Source organism: Podarcis gaigeae, assembly GCF_964106915.1.
Source record: "Podarcis gaigeae genome assembly, chromosome: 9".
In the NCBI taxonomy this organism is placed as follows: Eukaryota; Metazoa; Chordata; class Lepidosauria; order Squamata; family Lacertidae; genus Podarcis; species Podarcis gaigeae.
In genome coordinates, this window is record NC_139685.1 from 75,267,166 (window position 1) to 75,294,661 (window position 27,496).

Here is a 27,496-nt window from a genome sequence, read left to right on the forward strand (position 1 = left end):
GCAGCACCAAAGTGACCAGTCTGTAGCACGAGCCTGGGCAGTGCGGATGAGGTCCTGAGTGGCTTAGACAACAAGACCCCTCTCTCTCTCGGCCTCACTGATGTGGTCCAAAGGAAAGCAGAGCAATACACTTGGCGCCGGTTGGCTGCAGGAGTTGCCGGCAAATGAGGAACATTTTTAAAAATGCATTCAGAGAATGGATTCATAGGATCACTGAGCCAGCCTCTGTCCATGTTGCCTCTTGGGAGTGATTTCATGTTTGCAGGAGCTTAAAAATGAGCCACCGCTTGTAGACCTCTCTGGACATTACTAAGAAGCAGCAGCAGAAGGAATTGTATCTGCCGAATGTGTTCCCAGAGACATCTGGGTAGCATCATATGCAGTCAGAACTGGCCCTAGAGCAGAGTTCTCAACCTGTGGGTCCCCAGATATTGTTGTGTTTTTTTATAATAATATTTTATTAAGTTTTAGGAATAACAACAAACAGAAAAAAGAAAAAACACATACACAAAAATACAAAGTTATAAAATACAAAAAATACAAACATTTAACTTTAAAAAAAGAAAAAAAGAAGAAAAACAGAAAAAAAGAGAAAAAACACACTATAAGAGAAAACAAAAATCCCTCTTTTTAATTTCTCATCTTTGATTCACTTATTTTCCTGACTTCCTCACATCTCCCTTTTTTGTATCCCTTTTGTAAATTAGTTCAGCAAATTCATATCCAATTAATTTATCTATTATCAATCCAATCTTATTTTTTACCTTGTTGCTAGAACCCCTTCAGTTCATTTCAATGTCAACATTCAAAAATTTTACAATGTTTCTGTAAATAGATTTTAAATTTCCTCCAATCTTCTTCCACCAACTCTTCTCCCTGGTCTCAGATTCATCCCCAGATATTGTTGGACTACAACTCCCATCATCCCTTGTAAAAGTTTGTTGGGTCGTATAGCAAATGACCCACTGAGTCCACTGCAGCAGCCCTGCAATAAATTTAATTTATTGCCACACCGACGAACTTCCAGTGGTGCCCACACGCTTCCACTCTCCCCAGTTGCCGGGTAATAGCAGAGTACACACGCAGCAGCAGATGGCTTGTCTGTGTCGACGTGGTGTCCTTAACGCAACTCGACACCGGTTCTTCTCATCCAAAAACTCTTTATTTAGTAGAACTCAAAACAGAAAAGAAAAACCCGCAGAGTCTAGCTGCATGTTCGCAGCTCTCTGCCTCTTAACAAAAACGAACTGCAGACAGAACTGCTCTCCCCAGAGAGCTCAGCCCCCTAAAAGCACAAATCAAAGCAAGAATCATGTGGGCAGTGCACCCAGTCAATAAGAACGCTCCTAGAGTGTTTAACCCCTGACAGTCCAGAACCATAACATCCCTGAGCTCTGGCCTTGCTAGCTAGGGGTGATGGGAGTTGTAGTTCAACAACATCTGGGGACCCACAGGTTGAGAAAGGCTGCCCTAGAGACTCCAGCAGTAAATCACCAAGCACAGAGTTCAAAATCTTACATGACCCAAGGAAGGCCCACCTGGCTCAATCACTGCTCACCTTTTTGCTGTTTATGGAGCCCTTTGAGACAATTTAACACTCTGCTGCTCAACTCCATATTAACAAACATAATGTAAATCGTTTTGAGGTTTGTTTGCTTTTACAACCAAGCAGTACATATATTTTATGAAATAAAAATAAATAAAAGAAGTTGTTTTTTGCTGTCCCCCCCCCCCATACATTTTTACAAATGTTTTAATGCTGAAGATGAAATGCTGCAGGTAAATACATATTTGCCCAGTTCAGACCATGATTAAGCCAAGGAATGTAGGGACATTTTGTTCGAGTGCAGAGACGCTTTGCTTCTCCCTTCGGACATGCTGCAAATCAATTAAGAAAGCCTCCAATTAACCTGTTTGCTGCTTCACCAGAACTGGGAAGCAATGGTTATCATCTACAGAACAAAACAGGATACTGAACCCGTTTGATTTTTGGTTTTGCATGCTGGCTTGCTTCAAAGCAGGTGAAATAGGAAACCATGGCTAATTAGGAACTTCCTGAATTAACTGCAGCTTATGGGGGGAAAGCAAAGGCGCTGCAGACGTGTGCAAGAGACTCAACCAAGATATGACTGACTGAATGAATGAATTCAGCCATTCAAGTTACACTGTGACCCACCCAAAGTCCTCCAGAAATTGTAGACAGCACATTTAAACCACTATAATATGACTATAATCTCAAGGTGTGAACTTTCAGTCAAGACTGACGCCACAAAGCAAGGATATTTCTATGCAAGCTTCCATTTTTCCATTGTTTTATTTCTAGATGACTAAGGGGTTTGAAGAATACCCATGCTATTCGTCTGGCAACCACAGGTATCACGGCACCAAGCGCTCTATTTGTCCTGCTTCGCTTGGTTCGACTAAAGGCAAACTCTGTTCTCTATTAAGCTGTCGGTTCAAAAAGACACGCAACCTTCTGAACGTGAAGCATAAAGAAACTGACCTTCCATGGTTGTTCACAGCTTGAATCTGAAAATTTATTCTGGCGCTGTAAAGGAGAAAAGCGGGGAAATCAAGAGAATGTCTTTTTTTTTTTTTTTTACAAAGGCTTGTACTCAAACGAGTGACATTGGTGCAGCTTGAAGGGCAAACCGCATTTTACACACTGCCAGACTTGTGAAACTGCCCTCCTAAGGTCACCTCTCTGCTCCAGATTCCACCAAAACCCTTCCCCAAAAGTTCCAGCTACATATTTATTCCTGCGAAATGCACGCTTATAATAGGATTGTGTGGCATATTCTGCTTGTAAACACAGGCGTCTGTTGAATACAGCACCATATAAACTCAAAGCAGTTTAAATATTTTTAAAAGGCTACTTCTCATCTTATAATAGGAATACATCCATCTGTTACGAATACCCAGATTTAAAGGATACTCTGAGAACTGAGAAAAACAGTTTCATTAAGACAAGCCTGCCCGAGGCTCAGAGTGTTGATACGTGCTTTAATCTATTTCTAGTTCAATGCTGACTTGCTTCAGAGTGCTTCCAATGGTTGTTCTTAACTGTTTTTACTGAGAATTTTATCGTTTTGTTGTTTGTAAAAAAGCAACAATCTCAAGGTGGTTTGCAAGCGTGTACAAATCAAGTGTGCCAACCTTATGAAATAAGTAAACAATGCTGATTTTTGTGAATGCAAAGATTTCCCAAAACTTATTTCTTGTTGCTATTTAATACATTTATTTACCACCCTTCATCCGAGAATCACAGGGCAGTTTGCTACACGCCCCCCCCCCCAACTCTTCGCCCACCCAAGGCCAGCAAGAACAGGATCACCAAAGCCACCTCTGAAGTTTATTATTATTATTATTATTATTATTATTATTATTATTATTATTAATCGCCCTATACCCAGGGGTATAGCTTGGAGGAGGAGCAGGCAGAGCCAGCTGTTGCCTCAGACAAGACACCCTCTCAGTCGCGCAGTCTGCAGCCTCTCCATGCCTTTCAACAACCAGACCTAGGGGGAGCATCTGTCTTGGTGCCCCCGGACAATGAGAAACGCCTTTTGCTTTTTTAAAAAAATAATAATTAATTAATCTCAAGAAAATTCAGCTTACCGCAATGGAGTTTTAAAGTAAGCCAGATCAAAGGCATCGAGGATACTGAAGAATGTTTGCTCGGCTACTTCCTTTGCCTGCAAAAGACAGAGAAAGCGACGTCAAACCATCTCTGACCAAGAAGTTGTGAGAAGCAGCGGGAAAGAGGAATATTTCCTTGAAATCCAAGGCTCAGAGGACTTTCAAACAGGTCCACACTCCCACCTTACACCTTAAAATAAAATAAAACTGAGATGCCTGTTTTGGTATAAAGCAGTACATGCATTAACAGCTAATCACCACAAATAATATAGATAATAAGGGGGGGGATATGAAAAAGTCACACGATACAGCTATTTGAGAGCAAGGAAAACCGAAGATAACTAGCCCCAATGATGCCACTGGGTTTTAGGGGAACTTGAGAAGAAGGCCCTGCCATACTACTTTCAATTTCCCCTTATCCACTCTGCGGTGGCTGGGGTCATGAGCGTCTTTTTTCTTTCACTCACCAGTAAGAAAAAGGGTCTCATTCTCCCACCACTTCTTACCAGGTGGTGGGAAAGCAAGAATCCTTTCTGCAAAACTTATTCCAAGGTTGTCGGGGCGCTGCCTCCAGCATGCCCAACAACCTCTTTAAAAACCTCTGGAGGAAGTTAGAGGAAAGGGGGAAGGGTCGGTTTCCGGTATAGGAAGAAGCATCAGTACCTTGCTGGTATTGGATGTTCTTGAATAGGAGTCTATACCAGCCAGGACAGCCTCTACGGTGGCAGCATAGATTTGAGAGAGGAGCTTGCTAGAAAATAAAAATGAAAAAGGATATGCAGTGCAAATTACGACACTCAATGGGCATTTCAACTGAGACACAGGCTCCTAATCTAATGCAAAGTTGAATACTTTAAATACAACAGGGCGACATATATAAGTTTCACAAAGGATTAAAGTAACTGTTTACAGCAGTGATAGGAATTTAAAATCACAAAGTAGCTGAATGGAGTCACACTGAAAGCTAGAAGCGTCAGAATTTTAGGTGTAGAACAAACCCACTGGCTAGGAAAGTGAAAAAAGCCGAAAAGGCTTTGTTGATGCACCACGAGCAACAGAAATTGGTGCACATTCTAACTGTATTAAACTGATGAGCCAATAACGTTTGAAACAGGCGAGAGAGCAGCATAAATGGAAAAAAACTAAAAACCAACTTACACTTGTTCGGCTTTCTTTTCCATCTCATTGTCATTGCCTGTTACGAGCCAAAGGGAAGTGTCATTTTTGATTTCTTAGATTTATGTGCTGCTTTTCATTCACATGAATTGCAAACAATAAATAACGATAACACAACAGGACATCACAAACACACCATAAATCATACAGAATAATTAACGCATCCGGAGTGCACCAAATAGAGGAAGAATGACTTATCCTCTTAGAATAGCTAGGTCCTTAAATTTTATCTGTTCTTTTCCATTTGTGTTTCAACCCATTTCTTCTGATTTTAATTTGGAAATGTGTGTGTGTGTTTGTATGGACTTTAACCCACCCCAAGTCCCAGGAATTACAAAGGCTAGCAGGGTGTGCGTGTACAGACAAGGACAGACAAGCTGAGGCATGCACAGAAAGAGCAGCCGAAACTGAACTTACCAAGGTAAGGCGTGTGAGTGGCTCCAAAGAAGTAGGTCCTGGAGCAAGCCAGAGGTCCCTTTGGTGAGACACACTGCACAACCTGGTCGCCAGCAAACACAAAACGCACAGGTGGGTGACAAGAAATAAGGGTAGTGCATACCCTAGCCTTCCCTAACCTGACGAAGTTCAGCATCTGAAGCATAACTCCCACCAGCCCCAGACAGCATGAACGATGAGAGTTGGAGTCCAACAACTACTGCAGGGCATCAGGAAAGGAAAGGGGGTTATATGCTCTGTGCCCCAAGAACTGCTATGAACAGTGATTGAACTGTAAGTAACTGCTCCCTAAAGGGTGAGAATCCAAGCTCTAATGCAATAATAATAATAATAATAATAATAATAATAATAATAATAATTTATTTGTACCCCACCCATCTGGCTGGGTTTCCCCAGCCACTCTGGGCAGCTTCCAACAAAGATTAAAAATACATCAAAATGTCACACATTAAAAACTTCCCTGAACAGGGCTGCCTTCACATGTTTTCTAAATGTCAGGTAGTTGTTTATCTCTTTGACATCTGATGGGAGAGCGTTCCACTACCGAGAAGGCCCTTTGCCTGGTTCCCTGTAGCATTGCTTCTAGCAGGGAAGGAACCGCCAGAAGGCCCTCGGCCTGGACCTCAGTGTCCGGGCTGAACGATGGGGGTGCAGATGCTCCTTCAGATATACTGGACCTTCAGCCATTTAGGGCTTTCAAGGTCAGCACCAACACTTTGAATTGTGCTCAGAAACGTACTGGGAGCCAATGTAGGTCTTTCAGGACCAATGTTATGAAAGGCCCATGTTTGCCATTTAGGGCCTGTTGCCACTTCAAAAGCTTCTCAAGGACACACCAACCCCTCTTGCAATACTGTTTGTGCCTGCAAAGGTCTCAAGGTGGTCGTATTGCTTCATCACCACACACCCCAAAACTTCCTGCTGCAATTCTGTTAACTTATCATACCACAAATGTTCCACTTTTGTCATGCTCCAGTGCTAGAGCTGCCCTCCCGTTGGCAACGATGCAGTAGAACTGGGGAAGCATCAGAGAACAATGAATGATGCGGAAGGATGTGTGGACAGCCCTATACAAACCCTCCGCTGATTCACTGTTGTACCAAAGGGAGGGTAAAGGTAAAGGGACCCCTGAGCATTAGGTCCAGTAGCGGACAACTCTCGGCTTGCGGTGCTCGTCTTGCTTTATTGGCCGAGGGAGCCGGAGTACAGCTTCCGGGTCATGTGGCCAGCATGACTAAGCCGCTTCTGGCGAAACCAAAGCAGTACACGGAAACACCGTTTACCTTCCCGCCGGAGTGGTACCTATTTATCTACTTGCACTTTGACGTGCTTTCGAACTGCATGTTTGGCAGAAGCAGGGACCGAGTAACGGGAGCTCACCCCGTCGCAGGGATTAGAACAGCCGACCTTCTGATCGGCAAGCCCTAGGCTCTGTGGTTTAACCCACAGCGCCACCTGCGTCCCTTGTGTCAATGGTACATTGCAGAATATATCTGCATGTAAAGAAAGAACCCACCAGTCTGGAAGACCCCGTAGCTCTTGTGTTAGAGAACTGTTGACAGGTAGCATTATTGCAGGGCTATTTTAACAGCCTATCAAAACCTCACCAGGTGATGCTTACCATGTGCTTGGCAGTGCTTCCGCCAAGGCCCGTGTTGCGAAGCAAGTGCCCCTCAGACGGGAAATTGAAGTTGCCAGAATTCAGGTTCTCTTTTGAGGAATGGGTGCCAAACAGGACAAATGGCTGCCTGCTGGGACTAATCACACACACACATAAACAGCCGTCACCACCAACTCACACTTGGAAAATGATGAAATGCTTCACTTGAACCATTTATTCCCGTTTCAGGAATCAGCTTTTCCTGGTGCAGAGTTTACCATTTTTTTTTTATTAAGTGCAAAGTACACACAGCTCAAACAAGGGAGAGAGTGTAGCTTGTGGTAGAGCATTTCCTTTGCATGAAAGAAGATGCCAGATTCAAACACGGGAATCTCTAGTTAAAAGATTCAGGTAGCAAACAATATGGAAAACCTCAGCTTTTTTCATATCACCTGCTATTTGGGGAAGGGCCATAGGATATCTGCCTTGCACTGGGTTTCTCTAGGCAGGGTTGGGAGAGACCCCTTGTCTGAAATTCTGGGAAATGGCTAACAGTTAGAGCAGGTGATCCTGAGCTGGATGGATCAATGATTTGACTTTTCCTGCACTGCAGGGGGTTGGACTAGATGACCCCTGGGGTCCCAACTCTACAATTCTATGATTCTTATGACTGGGGAAAAGGCAGCTTCTTGTGTTCCTTAAGAACTTAGAGAGCTGCTGGAAGTCAGGTATGCATACCTAAGTTCCTATAGTAGAGGCTTATTTGCAGAAGCAATTGACTAGGTATGTTGGTTGTATCAGCATTATACTCTGCAATGTTTGCCAGCTAGAAAGATAAGCCACATAAATAAAGACTCCCCAACAAGCTAATGGTTACTCTGGCTTTGGCTATTGTTGAAACTAAGATGACTGTCAACAGCTTAATGGGAAAAATACATAATCACAGTTATAGCAGAGTGCTTTTGGTTTTAGAGATGCAAACACTCTTTTACATGCTGTGCTTTTATGAAATGCATTATCCTGTACTGCATTTGCTCAAGAACCTGTCAGTTAGAGTACCTGTTGTCCGTGATATGGCTAGAAATCATCCCATGGCTGAAGTAACTTCGGAACGGCTATGGAAGAAAATATATAGACTATTAGAAATAATTGACACATCCAAGCAACAACAGAAATGTGTAGTGGTGCATTACAAACTATTTCAGACTGTGCATAGGGCATACAATTTCTGGAAATTTATTTCTCCCCTTTCTTATTCAATGAACGCTCATGGCATTTACACCACCCAAAATATAATGACAATCTCATGCACATAATTAGTGGCAGAAACATTATGGCAATTGCTGGAGTCACATTTAGGTAATTTGTTGCCTGGTTCATAACTTGTCAGTCAACTGATTAATGTACAAGGGTTTTACTCCTGTTGCTCGGTCCCTGCTCCTGCCAACCTAGCAGTTCGAAAGCACGTCAAAGTGCAAGTAGATAAATAGGTACCGCTCCGGCGGGAAGGTAAACGGCGTTTCTGTGCGCTGCTCTGGTTCTCCAGAAGCAGCTTAGTCATGCTGGCCACGTGACCCGGAAGCTGTATGCCGGCTCCCTCGGCCAATAAAGCGAGATGAGCGCCGCAACCCCAGAGTCGGTCACGACTGGACCTAATGGTCAGGGGTCCCTTTACCTTTAAAGGTAAAGGTAAAGGTACCCCTGCCCGTATGGGCTAGTCTTGCCAGACTCTAGGGTTGTGCGCTCATCTCACTTAAGAGGCCGGGAGCCAGCGTTGTCTGCAGACACTTCCGGGTCACGTGGCCAGCGTGACAAGCTGCATCTGGCGAGCCAGCGCAGCACACGGAATGCCGTTTACCTTCCCGCTGGTAACCGGTCCCTATTTATCTACTTGCACCTGGAGGTACTTTCGAACTGCTAGGTTGGCAGGCGCTGGGACCGAACGACGGGAGCGCACCCCGCCGCGGGGATTCGAACCGTCAACCATACGATCGGCAAGTCCTAGGCACTGAGGTTTTACCCACAGCGCCACCCGTGCCCCTTTTACCTTTACTTATACCTAAAAATGTACTTTCTTTTGGAACCTGGATGAAAGTCTGCTCATTGTGAGAATCATTTTGTAGCCTCTCAATCAACTGCTGTGCTACTTTAGCCATAACCTTATGTACACCAGCTGGTTAATTCCCCCCCCCCCAAAAAAAAGACAAGAATTAACGTGTTCACAAGGCACCAGTGATGCCTTGGATGCATAAAAGTGTGGGTAGGCAACCTAAGGCCCGGGGGCCGGATGTGGCCCATTCGCCTTCTAAATCCAGCCTGCGGATGGTCCTGGAATCAGCGTGTTTTTACATGAGTAGAATGTGTCATTTAAAATGCATCTTTGGGTTATTTGTGGGGGCCTGCCTGGTGTTTTTACATGAGTAGAATGTGTGTTTTTACATAAAACGCATCTCTGGATTATTTGTGGGACATAGGAATTCATTGTTTTCCCCCCAAAAAAATATAGTCTGGCCCCCCACAAGGTCTGAGGGACAGTGGACTGGCCCCCTGCTGAAAAAGTTTGCTAACCCTTGCATAAGAGAGTCATATTGTTCTTGCCCATGTTATTTTAGCAAATGTGATTTTTTAAAACCCCCCCCCCAATTTTCCCCACATAGTTTGCATTTTAGTGTTTTGTTTTTTTTCAAATTAGAAATCAAAAACTTTAGCTGCAATCAATGGAACTTATAAGATTTAGAGGCAGGCCAACATAGTAACTCCCTTAAATGATCCCCTTCCCAGTGATGTATGATAGCTAAATCCCTTCCCTACCAAGACTAGTTAAATACTATATGTGCACTATAATTCGGGGGTGGGCAGAAGGTTAGACTTACAGTCCACTGGTAGATCTCTGGGTGACTTGCTCTAGATCAGCAATGATTTCTTTGTCTCAATTGTTGAGGGGTGACAATGGCAAAAAGCCCCCCCTCCTCCTCCCCCCCAATAATGGGTTTCCGAAAAAGAGAGTTTCGCCTTTCGTGTAACGAGATACAAACCTCTCCTGCCTGTGACTCTGACAGCTCCAGGATGGAAGGGATTTCGGTGTCAAAATTGGCAAAGAAATTGGTCCACTGATGTTCGAAAGTCATCAAATCCTGAGGAGAGAAACACATCAGCCGTCAGTTTGTTAAAGGAGCTTACTCTGCATCTGTGACCGAGTCTGTGTCATACAAAAATCCAATTAAACAGAGTAAACAGGGGGTAGTGTTTCTAGACAAATAATTTAGAAACATTCACCAATTTGGAACATAAGTTTTACTGCCTATGTCTTCTAACTGCTGTATAGGAAAGCACATGAATATGACCTTTGAAGAATTTGTAAGTAAACCTTTTATAACTTACCAAACAAATAGCTACTTTCTCCAGTAAGGGAAGAGGGGAACTTTGGAAAGAACTGAAATGGGGATATTTTAAAGGTCTAACAGCCTATATTTCCACACTGCATGTTTTGTAATTTTAAATCTTGACTAGGGTTCTCTTAGCAAAGAGTACTTGCCCCAAACCTGGATCTTAGGCATCCTTATATTATACCTAGTATTTTCCCTTTAAGAGAAAACCAACATTCCTCACCTTTGAACTATACAGTTCTAGGATTCTATTATGTCATGTATGATCTAGCTGAGATTCCTGCATTGCAGGGGGCTGGACTAGATGACCCTCAGGGTCCCTTACAACTCTAAAGGTAAAGGTAAAGGTACCCCTGCCCGTACGGGCCAGTCGTGTCCGACTCTAGGGTTGTGCGCCCATCTCACTTAAGAGGCCGGGGGCCAGCGCTGTCCGTGGACACGTCCGGGTCACGTGGCCAGCGTGACGAAGCTGCTCTGGCGAGCCAGCACCAGCGCAGCACACGGAAACGCTGTTTACCTTCCCGCTAGAAAGCGGTACCTATTTATCTACTTGCACTTAAGAGTGCTTTCGAACTGCTAGGTGGGCAGGAGCTGGGACCGGACGACGGGAGCTCACCCCGTTGCGGGGATTCGAACCGCCAACCATGCGATCGGCAAGCCCTAGGCGCTGAGGTTTTACCCACAGCGCCACCCGCATCCCCAGCGCCACCCGCGTCCCCCCTTACAACTCTATGACTCCCCTAAACCACCACATAGGAAAACAAACAAAACAAAACAAGAAAGATAGCAAGTCAGATTAGGTCTAAAGGACCTCCTGAAAGGGGCTCTCGCCTTCCTATTTAAAATAAAATAAAATATATGAACAGATGGAAGCTCAGAGGAAGAGCACTGTTCAGCAAGAACGTGAAGGTTTCGCAAAAATGAAAAGGCAGGGCAGTCTACAGGGTTGGGAAGGCCAATAACTGTAGCTTTTGCTTTTGAAAGAATTCAAGTACATTTGAGTTTGTGCAAAATCGTTATGGGCTTCACGTGAGAACTCTGTATCTTATGACCAACAGACCTGTGACTTCTGCACGGTGGCATTTTGAATGGCAATGGTATATGTGCGCCTATAAAAATGCCCACACAGCTCTGTGCAAAGAGTGCTTTTGTTCTTTAAAAAAGGAAGAGGCAACTCAACCAACGGCCACTGTGTGTCAGCCAAGGTCCATTTTTAACCCAGTGTTGAAGCAATGATTCTTCAACACTGCATGTTGGACTTGGTCATGTTGTGCGGATGGCTGATGATCGTCTTCCAAAGCAACTACTCTATTCTGAACTTAAAAATGGAAAGCGTAATGCTGGTGGTCAACAAAAGAGGTTTAAAGACTCTCTCAAGGCAAATCTAAAAAAATGTAGTATAAACACCGACAACTGGGAAACACTGGGCTGCGAGTGCTCCAGTTGGAGAACAGCCTTTACCAAAGGTGTCATGGGCTTTGAAGACACTCGAACTCAGGACGCAAGGGAGAAACGTGCTAAGAGGAAGACATGCTTGGCAAATCCACACCATGATCAACTCCCGCCTGGAAACCAATGTCCCCACTGTGGAAGGACTTGTGGGTCCAGAATTGGCCTCCACAGTCACTTAAGGACTCATTGTTAAAACCGTGTTTATGGAAGACAATCTTACTTGGCTACGAGTGATCACCAAAGAAGAAGATGATTTTTAACCCTCTTTAAGAACAGCCACTCTTTCACATGCAAAACTGCCCAGACTGTTAAGACACTGGAATGAGAAGGCGAAAGAGTTCAGGCAGGCCCCTGGGTTCGCAGAAGTCGTTTTAAGAAAAGCGCAAGGATCATTGCATGTGTGGAACTGAAGGAGAAAAAACAGCAATGCAGCTCCAACACGCACCCTGAATGCTCTGAGCTTATGCAAAGGTCATTGTGGCAAGCGGGAGAGAGGTAGAAAGGCTTAGTCACACAATCAGCAAGATTTGAAAGCAAGAAAACAGATCACTGGTGACGTCTCCCTCTGTGGTTTTGCACAGGATCTCATTCATTCCAAAAAGTTCTGCACACAAGGCATTCCTAGTGGCCTTTGCCCATGCTGTCTGGGAGTAATGAGGCCAAAGCCACAGGGTACATACACAATGAGCCGATTCAGATATCGCAATAAAACGCGATTGATCCTAACGGGAATGAGATAACGCGAGGCCTTAGGCTCAACTGCTGCTCCTCTCCCCACTCTTCCCCAGTGCGGTCATGAGGCGATGAGCAGCTTTCCCCCTCTGTATCTGAACATGACAAACTCGTTTGAAACAAGACAATTTAAAACCATGTATTACTAAGATGGCTTCTTTCAACAAACCACAGTGTGGGGTTCCGAACAGTGTAAGAAACTGAGATATGAAAGCGAGGAGCTAAATGGCAGCTTAAACCGAGGTTATGGGCGCAACAACGGAATGTACAGACGCGCTTTTTGAATAACGAGAATACAGAGCTGAAAATGAATGAACCGCAGCTAAAATATTATGTTCATATTTCACATGGTCTAGTCCTTCCCCTGCCCACCCCTCTAATATTCTTAAGAGGGTCTCTTTCTCCAGTCTTCAGAGAGCAGCTGGAAGTGGGGAGGCAGAAAAAGGTCCTCGTTTCCTTCCACTCTGGAGTTTTAACTTGAAATCTTGGATGCGGTCCTGCGCCCAGAGCTCAGAAACTGCTCGTGCTAATGAAATTCCATGTTGCAAAATGCGCCTAGAACACGGGTAGGCAAACTAAGGCCCGGGGGCTGGATGTGGCCCAATCGCCTTCTAAATCCGGCCCGCGGACAGTCCAGGAATCAGTGTGTTTTTACATGAGTAGAATGTGTCCTTTTATTTAAAATGCATCTCTGGGTTATTTGTGGGGCATAGGAATTCATTCTTTTTTTTTTCCAAAATATTGTCCGGCCCCCCACAAGGTCTGAGGGACGATGGACCGGCCCACAGCTGAAAAAGGTTGCTGAGCCCTGAACTAGAACAATGGGAGTTTTGAACACTGGTTCAGAAATAACCCTAAACCGAGGCTAATAAAAACAGATGTGAAGAAACAGAACGGGAGAAGCACAAAGCTCTAAACTCACTGCAATCATGGGGGGGGGGGGAGAGAAAGAACTATGGTTTTTCATGACATCTGAACTGACCCAACATCATTTTATGGGATGCAGAAATGACTGAGCATTTCTCAGAACCACAGAAGTTTGGCATCTTGCTAAGATCATCCGCAAGCGGGGACACAGTTTCTCAAGAGAGAGCTTGCTTACTACCGCTGATCTTCCCCAGTCATGTGTGTAACAGGTGAGCGTCAGCTATGATGCAGTGTGTACTCTTGAGTTTACACTGATACCCAATGGGCCTGGCTAGCTCTTTGTGGAACTCTGTAGGGTGGGGTCAGTTCACACGGCATGTCCCAGGGCACCCTAGGCTTCTCTGAAGGTTCACACAAAAGCCATTTCCTGTAGAAAGTCATTTTAGTTCTAAACATGTTAAAAGGGAAACCGAATAAACCACAGCATGATGAACCATCAGAATACCAGCATCCATGCAACCATACATCTAAATAACTAAACCATGGGCTTATTATTCTCTGTCAGATTTGCCTTGGGGGTGGCGGTGGAGGGGAAGAAAAGTCTGACACATTACCTCGTAAAGTAAACTCTCCAGAGAAACAGGATCGATCTTGCTGTAAGTTTTCCACAGGTCCACGCTGACATCCATCAGCTGCAAAGAGAGAGAGTTCTGAAAGGGGCTTGCACATTTCGTGCTTTTAATAATAATAATTTATTATTTATACCCCACCCATCTGGCTGGGTTTCCCCAGCCACTCTGGGCGGCTCCCAATCAAATGTTAAAAAAAGTACAGCATTAAATATTAAAAACTTCCCCAAACAGGGCTGCCTTCAGATGTCTTTTAAAGTTAGGATAGCTGCTTATTTCCTTCACATCTGAAGGGAGGGTGTTCCATAGGGCGGTTGCCACTACCGAGAAGGCCCTCTGTCTAGTTCCCTGTAACCTCACTTCTCACAATGAGGGAACTGCCAGAAGGCCCTCGGAGCTGGACCTCAGTGTCCGGGCTGAACGATGGGGGTGGAGACGCTCCTTCAGGTATACAGGCCCGAGGCCTTCTATTCTCAAACACTGCCTTCCTCAACAGCTGGGTTGGGAACGGGGAATTATAGTTCCAAACATCTGGAGGGCGCCGGGTTGGGGAAGGCAGCTCAAGCGTTACAGTTCTTCCCAAGGCCAAGCAGGCAACAAGGCTAGGATGATTGAAAGGGGCAGCAAGAACACACAGCAGTCACCAAAAGTGCTTAAGGAGAAGGCGCTTGGTTTCCGTTCCGTTTGGAAAGAAGTTGCCCCGTATGACACAATCTCCATTCACAGAGACTCCATTCAACTGGGAACGTTCACAATATGCCATTATGGCTGGTGAATAGTGCCATGAACGTGAAGCGCCGTTGTGCCACTCAGCACCCGGCAGTTTCTGTAAAATAACTATTACACGGATAGGTTCCCTTTGAGGCCACGGCAGACAACAGCCCCGGCAGCTCGCAACAGAGATGAAAGTTTAACTGTGCAATCTGGAAGAGTAACAATAAAAGCTAATTTTCTTTTACTAGGGTTTTTCTCAGTTGCTCGGTTTGGGAAAAGGAGAGCATAACACAGGGGTTTCCAAGACAGATGTTGCAAAAATTGTTCAGCGGACACTCCTGAGAACGGTGGCATACTCAAGACATAGCAACGCAAGATTCCTATCCCGTGCTTTTGGCTTACACAAAGTAAAATAATATATATATTAAAACAAGAACAGGAAGATGCTGTGGAAGTGTGGAGCCTGAAACTAGGGACTCCATAATAAAATGAAGAGGTGCTCTGGAATACAATGATGATGAAATAACTCTTCCCCAGTCACAATCTTTCCAATGAACCACAGCAGGGAGAAAAGTCCTGGCTTAGGGGGACTCGTGATGGGCTTGTTGTTCAGCTAGGAAACCTCCCTCCAGCCTCTTACCTCATATTTCATTGTGAAGAAGCCATCGCCGCCGATTCCTTCCAGGGCAAAGGCCTGCACGATTGGCCACTTTTCAACAATGAACATGTCAAATATCTGCAGATGTCCTGAAGAAACAAAGCAATTTTATTTGGGTGGGTGTGCAATTCCTCAGCTTTTGTTATGCAACTGCAGCACTGTCCATGTATATTAATGAAATGGTTTTGCTTATGTCGAGAGGGTTCCCTTGCTGATGCAGTTCTGTTGGTTATTATATAAAGATTTTTATTATGTAAATTTTATTATTATTATTATTATTATTACCCCGCCCTCCCAGCCAAGGCCGGGCTCAGAGAGGCTTACAAGCAATAATAAAAACAAGTTGAATGATTACAACTTAAAAACAAAATTAAAATACAACATTAAAATATTGAAACATTAAAATATTAAAATGTAGCCTCATCGCAGCAGGAGAAGGAAAAGAAAAAAGAAAGAGAGGGAGGGAGGGAATCAAATTCGCTCCAAGCCAAAGGCCAGGCAGAACAACTCTGTCTTACAGAGAAGACAGAATGAAGATGTACTCCTAGAATCACAGAGCTGTCCCTGTTAACAGTCAGACACACTGACCCATTGCACCGCAGGGTCCCCATGCAACCATGTTAACCACTTTAAAGATGAAAATAAATAAATGCAACCTTTCAACAGGGTGAAGCATTTGTACATGGGGAAAACCCTAACGTTTTGCATTTTGCTGAATCAATATATTCAGAAGATCATGGGATTAGGATGTGAGTATGTGTGGGAGCATGAAGCTGACACACAGGATGCCCCTTGGTGACAAAGAGGATGTGGAAGTAAATGCAATAATGCACTAGGCAATGTTCTCCTTAAAGGGGGGAAATATAATTCCCCACCCTTGGAGAAGCGCCCTAGATCTCTGGCAGAGGAGCTGCTTTGAATGCATAAGATCTCAATTCCAATCCCTGGTATCTCTATGAAAGTTTGCAAAGGACCCTCAACCAAGACTATGAAGAGCTGCTGCTGGTCAGTGAACACCAAAGGCCGGGAACCCTCTGGCCTAGGGGGACAAAAGCAATCACACACCCCAAGGCCTTTCTGCCCAGCCCTTGGTCAACATCCTTCTCTCCACACACTCCTCAAATGGCCGCCTGGGATGCAGCCTTCAACTGTGATCACGCATCTAACTTGCTTGGATGGAGGGTGAAGAGAGGGTGATGTTTGTGTATGGAACCCGCTGGTGTGTGTGGTCAAAATGGTGCCAATTGTAGAAGAGGAAGAGTTACGTCCATTGCTGCAGCACTCTGGCCTGCTCATCACTTAAAATGGCTCCCAAAAGGTTGGCCAAGCACCCCATCCCTGGTGTAGACAATACCTTGCTATATTGACCACTATACTGTGACTCAGTAGAAAGCAGCTTCCTACGAGGTTAGAAAAATGTGGCAAAAAACAAGATTTGGGCTTATTTATTCATTTTTGCTTACATGCATATCTCATTTCCAATAAAGAACGCTTTTAAATCTAGAATACTGCAGCAATTGTTTATTGTGGACTACCTTTGTAGTTTCTTTGCTGTTGAGGCATGACTCCATAGTTTTTCCTTATGGCTGCCATATTAAAAATTACTTGGAAGTCTCCCCATTTAAAACACAGACCCTCTCCTACATTGTGACACATCTGCACAGAACGCAGCTGCATTGCGTTGCCAGGTCCTCAGCAAGGAGGAATTGCTAAGTTTGTGCATGTTCTGGACTGAGATGCCTTTGCCAGGTGAGACCAGCTCAGTTCCAGTCAGGAGTCCAGCAGCCAAGTTTCCATTCCCCTTCTATTTAACCTGGAAAAGCAGGCATCATTTGCCTCTTGGGTTTCATCACCATCTGAAAGACCACTGAGTGCCAATGTAACTTCAGTAATTTAAGTCTGCAGTCTAAGGCCAACTCAACTAGAAGATGCTTAATAGGGTAACTGTGCCCCTGAAGGACCAGGTGCGTAGCCTGGGAGTCATTTTGGACTCACAGCTGTCCATGGAGGCACAGGTCAAATCTGTATCCAGGGCAGCTGTCTACCAACTCCACCTGGTACGCAGGCTGAGACCCTACCTGCCCGCGGACTGTCTCGCCAGAGTGGTGCAGGCTCTAGTTATCTCCCGCTTGGACTACTGCAATGCGCTCTACGTGGGGCTACCTTTGAAGGTGATGTGGAAACTACAGCTAATCCAGAATGCGGCAGCTAGACGGGTGACTGGGGGTGGCCGCCGAGACCATATAACACCGGTCTTGAAAGACCTACATTGGCTCCGAGTATGTTTCCGAGCACAATTCAAAGTGCTGGTGTTGACCTTTAAAGCCCTAAACGGCCTCGGCCCAGTATACCTGAAGGAGCGTCTCCACCCCCATCGTTCTGCCCGGACGCTGAGGTCCAGTGCCGAGAGCCTTCTGGCGGTTCCCTCATTGCGAGAAGCAAAGCTACAGGGAACCAGGCAGAGGGCCTTTTCGGTAGTGGCGCCCGCCCTGTGGAAGGCCCTCCCATCAGATGTCAAAACGATAAACAACTACCTGACATTCAGAAGACATCTTAAGGCAGCCCTGTTCAGGGAAGTTTTTAATGTATGATATTTTAGTGTTTTCTGGTTTCTATGGAAGCCGCCCAGAGTGGCTGGGGAAACCCAGCCAGATGGGCAGGGTACAAATAAATTATTATTATTATTATTATTATTATTATTATTATTATTAATTCTGAAATTGAGGATTCCTAATACAGTGGTACCTTGGGTTACATACGCTTCAGGTTACATACGCTTCAGGTTACAGACTCCACTAACCCAGAAATAGTACCTTGGGTTAAGAACTTTGCTTCAGGATGAGAACAGAAATTGTGCTCCTGTGGCGCGGAGGCAGCAGGAGGCCCCATTAGCTAAAGTGGTGCTTCAGGTTAAGAACAGTTTCAGGTTAGAACGGACCTCCAGAATGAATTAAGTACTTAACCAGAGGTACCACTGTACTTTTTTTCTGTAACTTTTTTTTTTATAGTGCACACTTCCCATGAACTTCACAGGTATTTCTCAAAATCCAATGCAGGACAAAGAGCAGACAACTGGTGCGGCATACAAGTCATCGAGAGAGAAAATGACTGTACAAAAAATCCCTACTGAAAAATGAACATCATCCAGCACAACACTGTATTCCAGGCATTTGCTCAAATGCTCCCTGGACCATTACAAAAAGCAGCTGTCTTCCCCCCAAGGGTGCCAAAACGCCTTTCGTTGAGACCAGTGGAATGCCAAGTTTTGAAAAAACAGGAGCGAGGAATTGGAGCAGGCTCAGTGGCTCAGCCCCATAGCTAGGATGGTCACCAGGGGAAGCCCGTTGCTGGGGAAACCCACAGTTGATGCAACTATAAATATACTCCTCTCTGTTCATAGTTCTTTCTTTCTTTAATGGAACTACAAGCAAGATGCTTGTTGCAGCTTTCTTGCATCAGCGTGTTTGCTGGTTATTTCCAGCAAAACAAAATCAAGACTGTGCTTTGGCTTCATATCCCAGCTTCACATAATTAACAGGAAGGTTTGTTTCCTGTTCTAAAAAGGGTGCCTATTCTTTCCCCACATAAAGGAGGAGTTACATGGAAGAACTCCTCATGTGGCACACACAGAGAGCTTTGTTTGTTGAACTACACATACCATGTTTAATATAAATAATGGACCCCAGTTACTCATTTTCCCCTTTCCCTGACTTAAAAGTATTATAGGAGCATAGAACTGTGGAGTTGGTACGTCGTGTACTGCTGTTCAAGGTGAGAGTAGGTTTTTCAAACCTACCTTGTGAGCTGAAGGGAATGCCGATTCGACTGCAGTCACGCACCATGTCTACGAAGCTGGAAATTTTGAATTCCTCTGCAGCCTCTTCATCTTCGTACTAAAAGAAACAGACCAGGAGAAAGAAAACCCGGCAAATCAATACTCTAACCACTGCCCAATGATCTGGAAAATAATGCCCATGTTGCAATGCCTTTCTTATTCTGCCTGTAACGCTCTCAGCTCACAGCAGTCGTCATCTTTAGTCAATCCACACTGTAGTTCAAGCATGGCCATCTTGGACTGAAAAGACCATGTTCACACTGATAACAAGCACAGAAGCCAGCAGGGGACGGCTTTGTATAAAGTGAAGCAAGAGCAATCACTGTGCAAGGAAAAGCTGACCCACGTTCCATTGTGAACATGGTGCCTGCAAGCTCACGGCAAATATTATTATTATTCATTGCATTTAAATCCCACCTTGTTCTCCAAGGAGCTCAGGGTGGCGTATATTGTTCTTCCTTTCCTCATTTAATCTCCACAACAACCCTGCGAGGTAGGTTAGGCTGAGAGGCAGCGACTGGCCCAAGGTCACCCAGTGAGCTTCAAGGCCAAGGGAGGATTTGAACTCTGGTCTCCCAGGTCCTGGTCCTACACTCTAACCACTGTGCTGCACTGGCTCTCCCTGAAGTCAGCAGAGACCAACTCAAAGCCATGGCAGCCATACGCAAAATGCACGTCAGTTATGAGCTCAGTCCAGAGCACTAATTCTGTTGCAGTTTAATCTGAAAGAAGCTTCTTCTGTTATCACCTTCTCAAGACTGGAAAACAGACCAAGCTGTAGGCACGGCTCAAGAATCTTCTCTCATGCACAACAATGTTTTTCTTTTTTCTTCCCTCCGACCCCCAACCGAGGAGTTCAGGGCAACTTGAAAGCTCAGAACTGCCTTGTGAACATTGCCTACTGCCGTATAAAATGAATTATTTTACTGGGGCTGTTAATGGTGTTGTTTTAAAGAGAAAGGATAAAGGCAAAAAGAGCTTGTTTGCCATTTCCAGGGGAACACTGGGAGTCTCTTCGGTTAAATCATATGCCTATCATATGCTGGGTCTCTATTCTGCGGGTGCCAAAGCTCCATGAAAGAACTCGTTTTCATTGTGGTTAGTACATCATTATCCAGTCGGCCCACTTAAAAAACCATGTGGTGTAGCACCAGGCAGAGTGGGGGAGAAGAGGCACAGGAGAAAGATTTGAATTGCAAAAAGCTGACTGGTTCAGCCCAACATGGGTGCCTATTTTGCGGCATATGAGAAAACAAGAAACAAAACACAGTAATTGCACCAGTAATTTCTAAAGTGCTTGTAAAACAAAACCCAGCAACCAGAGAGGGGTCCTGCTCACTCTCAAGGCATTGCCAAATTTGGAAAGCCTGAAGCAAAGTAGCACCCTTAAAAAACTACGGTTCCCAGAATTCCATGGGAGAAGCCATGATGGTATGATAAGAGTGTGTTGAATACATGGTATGGAAGTGACCTAAATCATTAACATATGAAACTTGAGTGGGAAAGAGGAGCTCACAGATCGACTCTAGGCATCTCTCTCCTGGAACAGGAGACAGAAGCAGCCAACAGAATACAGCCCTCTGCAGAAAACTATTGCGTTACATTACTACTACAACAATTAAGTTACAATAAATAATGGGTGGCATTCAGCTGAGTTTTACTCAGAGTATGCTCACCGCAATTATCGAACGTGACCAAGTCACTGAGTCCACTGTTAGTAAAATTTCACTGAATGCCACCCAGTTATTTTACAGAACATTAAAATGTATGGTTGGTAGAAGGAAGAAACACTGAGATAGCAGCTGAGTTTTAAACTGTGTTGATTAAATTGTTTTTCAGGTTTGTGGTTTTTTAAATGATTTTGTTTACTGTTTGTTACTGTAACAACCACTCTGGGTGGCTTCCAACAAAATATTTAAAAAACATAATAAATCATCCAACATTAAAACCTTCCCTATGCAGGGATGTCTTCAGATGTCTTCTAAAGTGTTATATAGTTATTCATCTGCTTGGTATCTGGTGGGAGGGCGTTCCACAGGGCAGGTGCCACTGCTGAGAAGGCCCTCTGCCTGCTTCCCTGTAACCTCACTTCTCGCAGTGAGGGAACATCAGAATTGGACCTCAATGTCCAGGCTGGACGACAGGGGTATACAGGTATTCAGGTATACAGGGCTGAGGCCATTTAGGGCTCAACACCAACGCTTTGAATTGTGCTCAGAAATGTACTGGGAACAGACACCACAGGGTGCGCTTGGCTCAGACGAGCAGAACGTACAACACGCTTATGCAGATCATGTTCTGTTCTCACTCTCTGAGCGGCAGAGCCAGATCACAGGACAAAAGAACGAACAGCACTGTTGGGTTTTAAGGGAGGGGCTGGATAATCTAGAGAGCGAGAGAGTATATATGCAGATAAAGGAGGGAGGCCCACCCTGAAGGCTGTGGGCGTTTGAATCCCAACAGACCTGGAGAGCTGTTTGGTTTCATCAGGTGCAGCACTAGAACATAATGAGCCTGGCTCCAAGTAATGGTTTTCGGTCCAGAACCACCAGGCTTCAAAGGCAAAAGCACTGTGAATATGTGAAAGGTGCTTCACTTAATCTAATTGCAGGAAGCCTCCAGGTCCTTGCCAAGGAGGAGATCAACTGGTGCCACAACCCACCAGTTCCTAGGTGTGCAGAAGCTTCCTTATTCTCTCCTGTGGGCCATGCAGAGCGGGGAGCCCTGTGCGTGCACCCAAGGCATTTTGCGGAAGTTTTATTCCGGAAAGGTTCTTTTACAAATCCCAAATGACAAATGAGCGGGTCGGACTTCAGATCACACACAGCCCTAGAAGCTGGGTGTGTCTGGTGTGTTGGCCAAAAGACAAGTATTTAAGCCACAGGTTGAGAGTGCTCACTTAACTGCAGCACTGGGGTTATTTTGACAGGAAAGAGATGTTTCAGCCACCCTGAATGGAGTTTTGATGCAGCTACCAAGGCAAGAAAGGATTGTTCTGCTGACATGTATTTGTCCTGTGTCCCAGCTGTTGAGAAACTTGAGAATTGCAGCATAAGCACCAGATAGGATCAAGAATCAGACTCAATTATTTGGTCTCTTTCTTCCCTTTCTGTATTCTCACAAAATGATCCAAATGGCAAGAACTGTGGAATAAGCAACAAGAAAGGGGTTCGCTATGCCTTTTCAAAGTCACCATCTTGACATAATGGTGATATGAAGCAGAGATCATGACTGCTATCCTGTGCACACTTACTCGAGAGTAAGCCCCTCTGAACCCAGTAGCACCTCCACGTAAACTTGCACAGTATCAAGCTGCAAGTTAGACAAATCTTCCGTTTTGATTTCTTAGCCATTTTTAATTTCAATTCCACGAAAGAGCAGGGAGTCAGGAGTCTGACCACTGCAACAGCGTCTCATTGGATCATATCAATTCCACAGAATTAGGAGACCTTCTACAATGCCAAAGGCCTCCGTGGGAAGCCAGAATTGCTGCAGCTCAGGACGGCCTCAGAAAAATGCTGTTCTTTCTATGTTTGCTACTCGGCCACTCACCTCGTTTTCAGTCAGGCAATGGAAATGCAAGTTTCTCCAGAATGCTACATATGGCAAAAGGTAGTTGTAGTTGACCGGGTTGCAATAGAGATGGACACTGTCTGGCTTTATTAGTAGGATCACATCTAAAAGGAGCAAGAAATCAACCTCATGTTATTTTCAAGTCACTAACCTGTTTGTCCTCCTGATGCAACGCTCAGACAAATCCTTACTTAATACATTTTTACTCACTCTTCAGCTAATGGGGCTCCCAGAGAAATTTATGTAAGATCATTAACAGACAATACAGTGTCTGCCTTCCATATGGTAACTGGAAATACATGACACAAAAGGAAAAAGAGATGGGGAGGGGAAAGGAAAACTAACTCAGGGACTTTGTTTTTTTTGTTTTAAGTCCTTGTGATCCCTCCCTTCTAAATGACAAAATATGGAACAGGCAAGAGAGTTAGTGGGCCACTTTGCACTCAATATTTTCCCTTTATGATGTTCAAAAGGTATGTGCTGGCATGTGTAAAAATCACACGTAGTATCCAGGCTGGCACAATCACCTACAAAGGAGGCGGAGGAGGCAGTTATACAGGAAACAACCCAAGGGAGCTCTTTGCTCAAGGCCACCCAAAAGGTTCATGACGGAGCAGCCACATTTCATTTTTTGCACTGGTGGCCCCAAGTCCACCTTGAAGTTAGTGCTCCCAGGCTTTTTGGGGTGGTCTTTGGGCTTCTGAATGGATTCTGGATGCGAGTGGCACTGTGGGCTAAACCACAGAGTCTAGGGCTTGCTGATCAGAAGGTTGGCGGTTCGAATCCCTGCGACGGGGTGAGCTCCCGTTGTTTGGTCCCTGCTCCTGCCAACCTAACAGTTCAAAAGCACGTCAAAGTGCAAGTAGATAAATAGGTACGGCTCTGGAAGGAAGGTAAACGGCGTTTCCATGCGCTGCTCTGGTTCGCCAGAAGCGGCTTAGACATGCTGGCCACATGACCCGGAAGCTGTACGCCGGCTCCCTCGGCCAATAAAGCGAGATGAGCACCACAACCCCAGAGTCAGTCACGACTGGACCTAATGGTCAGGGGTCCCTTTACCTTTACCTTGGGCTTTTGAATGGATTCTGGTGTCTTGACAAAAAAAATTTCTATTTTAAGGCCTGCCTGCGTTCAATTGTCTCCATTATATTCTAACCATTTTTAGTGTATGTTGTCCAGAGAACTTCGGTTAAGGGGCAATACAGAAATGCCACAAATAAAAACAATTAACTGAATAAAATGGAATACCCATGGGAGCCAAGTGGAAGAGGGTGGGTTGAATCAATGTCCACAAAGACGTTTCAAGAAAGAACCGGGAGCAACTGTCTAGCCTCTTCCTTGCATACAGTACACAAGGAGAGACTCAAAGGAGGTGATATCAAAAGAAGTGAAAGAAGACCAGCATTATTTGCCCCCTTGAGTGTTCATCTTAAAATAGCACACAGCACCACTTTCCCTTACCGTCAAGGACCTCTTCAGGAAACCCCGATCTTTCAAATTCATTGTTGCTCTGGTTGTACAAGCCAAAGAGAAGGTAGTTTGCCAGTTCCCGGCAGCCCTCGTTGTATCGGCTGTCAATCCCTGCAGAGGGAAGAGTAAGGAATGCACAGTAAGGTCAACATACAGAGGAAAGAACCAACAGTTCCGATTCCAAATCACAGAACAACCAACTAGGGAAATGTCTGGAGTCCCTGCCTTCCTCCTAAGTCTTCTATGCTTTGAAAGCAGGCTGCAGCTTCCAACATACCCTGACAACTAAAACAAAGGAATACACGAGGAAAGTGATGGTGGGAATCAATTTTTGAAATTGCACTAGGTCCTGAAGAGCAGCAGGGGGAATCTCTAGCCCATTGGCCTATATAGGTCTGACACAGGTCCCAATTTGTGACATGAGGAGTGGGACATGAATGGATGCAGCAACCAAGGAACCATTGGGAGCCTCAACTGAGCTCCTAATGGTTGCTTTGCAAAATCAGGGCTCCTTGTCAGCTAACAGCCACTGGTGGGGAAGTCCCACGTGGAGCTGCTGTCCAGGAGTGTTCCCTATGAGGGACTCTTCTCCCTAACCGCTTGCTCCAAACAAACCATCAATTTGGATTCAATGTGCTTCCTGTGAATGGAATGGCTCGCCCCGCCCCTCAGCAGAATCTAAACCAGGCTTTCTCAACCTCAGCCCTCCAGGTGTTTTGAGACTACAATTCCCATCATCCCTGATCACTGGTCCTGCTAGCTAGGGATGATGGCAGCTGTAGTCCAAAACATCTGGAGGGCTGAGGTTGAGGAAGCCTGATCTAAACTGCTTGTTCCATAGGGACTTTGAAGGCACGCTCCCAGAGCCAATCAGCTGATTGCATAAGGCAAGTCAACAGTAAGCAATCTCTGAAATCAAGAGGCAAGCCAAGGACCTACAAGAGGCTAGGAAACCAAGGTTCCCAGAAGGCCTAGTCATGAAGAACAGCTCTTGTGGTGGCATCAGGCCTCCAAATATCTATAATGCTTGCAGCAGCCACAAAATGCTCCTAACGGATGACAGTGGGCCAAAAGAGAGAATGAAGAGCAGCTGAAAGGGGACACTGGAACAGAGATGCGGTCAGGTGCAAGCTGCTTGAAAAACAATGAGTAGAAAAGCCTTGGGGCACAGTGCTACAGAAGCAATTTAAGGAGGCGGGCGGCACTTCATATTTATTTCCCCCACACTAAGCCGCAAATCCAGCCCAGAGCTGCCCCTTTCAGAAAGGGATTGGCAACACCGGTTGACCTCAGGCCACTACCCAGTTTGGAACAATTGAGGATCACTTTCCCCCCCAAAATCCCTTTATGATACACTAAGCCGAAGAACGGCGAGTGCAGAGCTGGGAATTGGGACGGCAAGGTCAACCAGAGAGCACAGGAGGACAGTTTGGAAGGGAAAAGAGCTTCTGAGCAACAGATGGTGTCAGGAACAAATGAAGAGGAGGATAAAAGCATTTTTGAACGGTGCTGCCAAGGGCATGCCCCACCTTTCCTTGTGTGCGAATAATCTGTCCCCAAATACAAAATGCTTCAACATTTGCTATTGCAGTTTGAGGCACAGAACTGGTTCCCCTGTGTGTCTGGATCTCTCTGCCTTCTTTGACAGTGGATCTAGTTCAAGTGGGGTTGTGTGCTTTTTTCACCCCAGGTCCATCTGTGGCTACTGGCCAAGATACCCAGGAGAGCGACGTCCATTTTCCCAGTCTCTCTTCCTCTCCTTTCTCCTGCTCCCCAGCCCTTAATTGCTAGATACGAGCCACTGAGAACAAAGCATGGCTGCTTCCATTGTGCTCTGCTTCTGAAGTTCCTCGCAATGTTTGGCTGGCGACTGACAGGTAATAGTAACTGGAGATCTGTGGGCAACCTGCCCTGGGCTTCCACTCTCAGGTGGATTAAGGCGACACAAAACCATTACCTATCTGGGTCATGTTGGGAATTGCCAGACACAAATCCAGATCTGAGCTTCCTGCTTTCCAAACCAGGACTCCAAAGACTAGTTTTTGGAAATGCCTGACCCACAAGAAACAGAATACAATACACTGGAAGCCAGAGAAGGTCAGAAGGCCAGGCTCAGTCTAGTCTTTATATCAAGGTTTGGCCAATATGGGACCCTCATAGTGCCCATCAACTGCAGGGGCTGATATCTGATATGCTTCCACTCTGTTTCTCAACATACATCTCACGGATAGTTCATTAGCATGGTGCTGATAACGCCAAGGTTGTAGGTTCAATCCCCATATGGGACAGCTGCATATTCCTGCACTGCAGGGCGTTGGACTGGATGATCCTTAGGGTCCCTTCCTACTCTACAATTCTATGATTCTATGTATATCACACTTCACACAGCTGTGTCCATTAAGTCGTCTCTCGGCTCAAATGCTACTGCAGTACACAGGATGCAATATGCATCCCAGCACATCTTCCCATTTCCCATGGCTAGTGTTATCTGCACGATCCTCATGCTTTAAATATATGCTTTAAACAGAACCTAGGGCTTGCCGATCAGAAGGTCAGTGGTTCGAATCCCCGCTACGGGGTCAGCTCCCGTTGCTCGGTCCCAGCTCCTGCCAACCTAGCAGTTCAAAAGCACGTCGAAGTGCAAGTAGATAAAGAGGTACCGCTCCGGCGGGAAGGTAAACGGCGTTTCCGTGTGCTTCTCTGGTTCGCCAGAAGCGGCTTAGTCATGCTGGCCACATGACCTGGAAGCTGTCTGCAGACAAACACCGGCTCCCTCGGCCTATAGAGCGAGGTGAGTGCGCAACCTGAGTCTTCCGCGACTGGACCTAATGGTCAGGGGTACCTTTACCTTACCCATCCTATGACTGACTGAATTCCCCAGACGGTGGGGAGAAGAGCAGGATACTACAGACCGTCCAAACCACGGTGCTGAGCAGCCGGGCACTGGGGGCACTTCCCTAATCGTTCCACATCTGCCTCTGAAAATACCATTTCTCCTTAATTGATATGCTGCTGATTGAAGCTTCCTATTAAGCTAATCTGGTGACCTAATTCTTCCAACGCAAGATTTATGATTAAAACATGAGCCCATGAGAATTATGGAATAAATCCCTGAGTCACGGCAGGAGAGAGCTGACAGCTTTCCAAGAAATAACCTCCAGCTTTGCAGAAGGCAAATGTTAAGAGGAATCATCGCAAGGGGCTGGCCGTGCTGAGGGGGCAAGGTGAGAGTCAAAGGCTCCGGAGAAAGACCCCCAAGAGAATCTAGTCCCACTCACAACATGCCACTTCAGGTTAATTTTTGATTTT

At 45.4% G+C, this 27,496-nt stretch overlaps 1 protein-coding gene across 1 annotated transcript in view; it reads right to left on the reverse strand.

The window, feature by feature from the left end:
* DNAAF9 (dynein axonemal assembly factor 9) overlaps positions 1-27,496 on the reverse strand; it is an 81,309-nt gene that overhangs the window by 38,280 nt on the left and 15,533 nt on the right. Inside the window, exons 3-15 of the mRNA XM_083756371.1 lie at positions 24,179-24,298; positions 22,697-22,821; positions 19,106-19,202; positions 15,292-15,398; positions 13,923-14,000; positions 9,907-10,005; positions 7,931-7,986; positions 6,893-7,028; positions 5,233-5,314; positions 4,798-4,834; positions 4,303-4,390; positions 3,619-3,695; positions 2,504-2,548 (exon numbers count right to left, since the gene is read on the reverse strand). Of these exons, the coding sequence (XP_083612497.1) occupies positions 2,504-2,548; positions 3,619-3,695; positions 4,303-4,390; positions 4,798-4,834; positions 5,233-5,314; positions 6,893-7,028; positions 7,931-7,986; positions 9,907-10,005; positions 13,923-14,000; positions 15,292-15,398; positions 19,106-19,202; positions 22,697-22,821; positions 24,179-24,298 (1,147 nt within the window). The remainder of the gene's footprint in view (positions 1-2,503; positions 2,549-3,618; positions 3,696-4,302; positions 4,391-4,797; positions 4,835-5,232; positions 5,315-6,892; positions 7,029-7,930; positions 7,987-9,906; positions 10,006-13,922; positions 14,001-15,291; positions 15,399-19,105; positions 19,203-22,696; positions 22,822-24,178; positions 24,299-27,496) is intronic.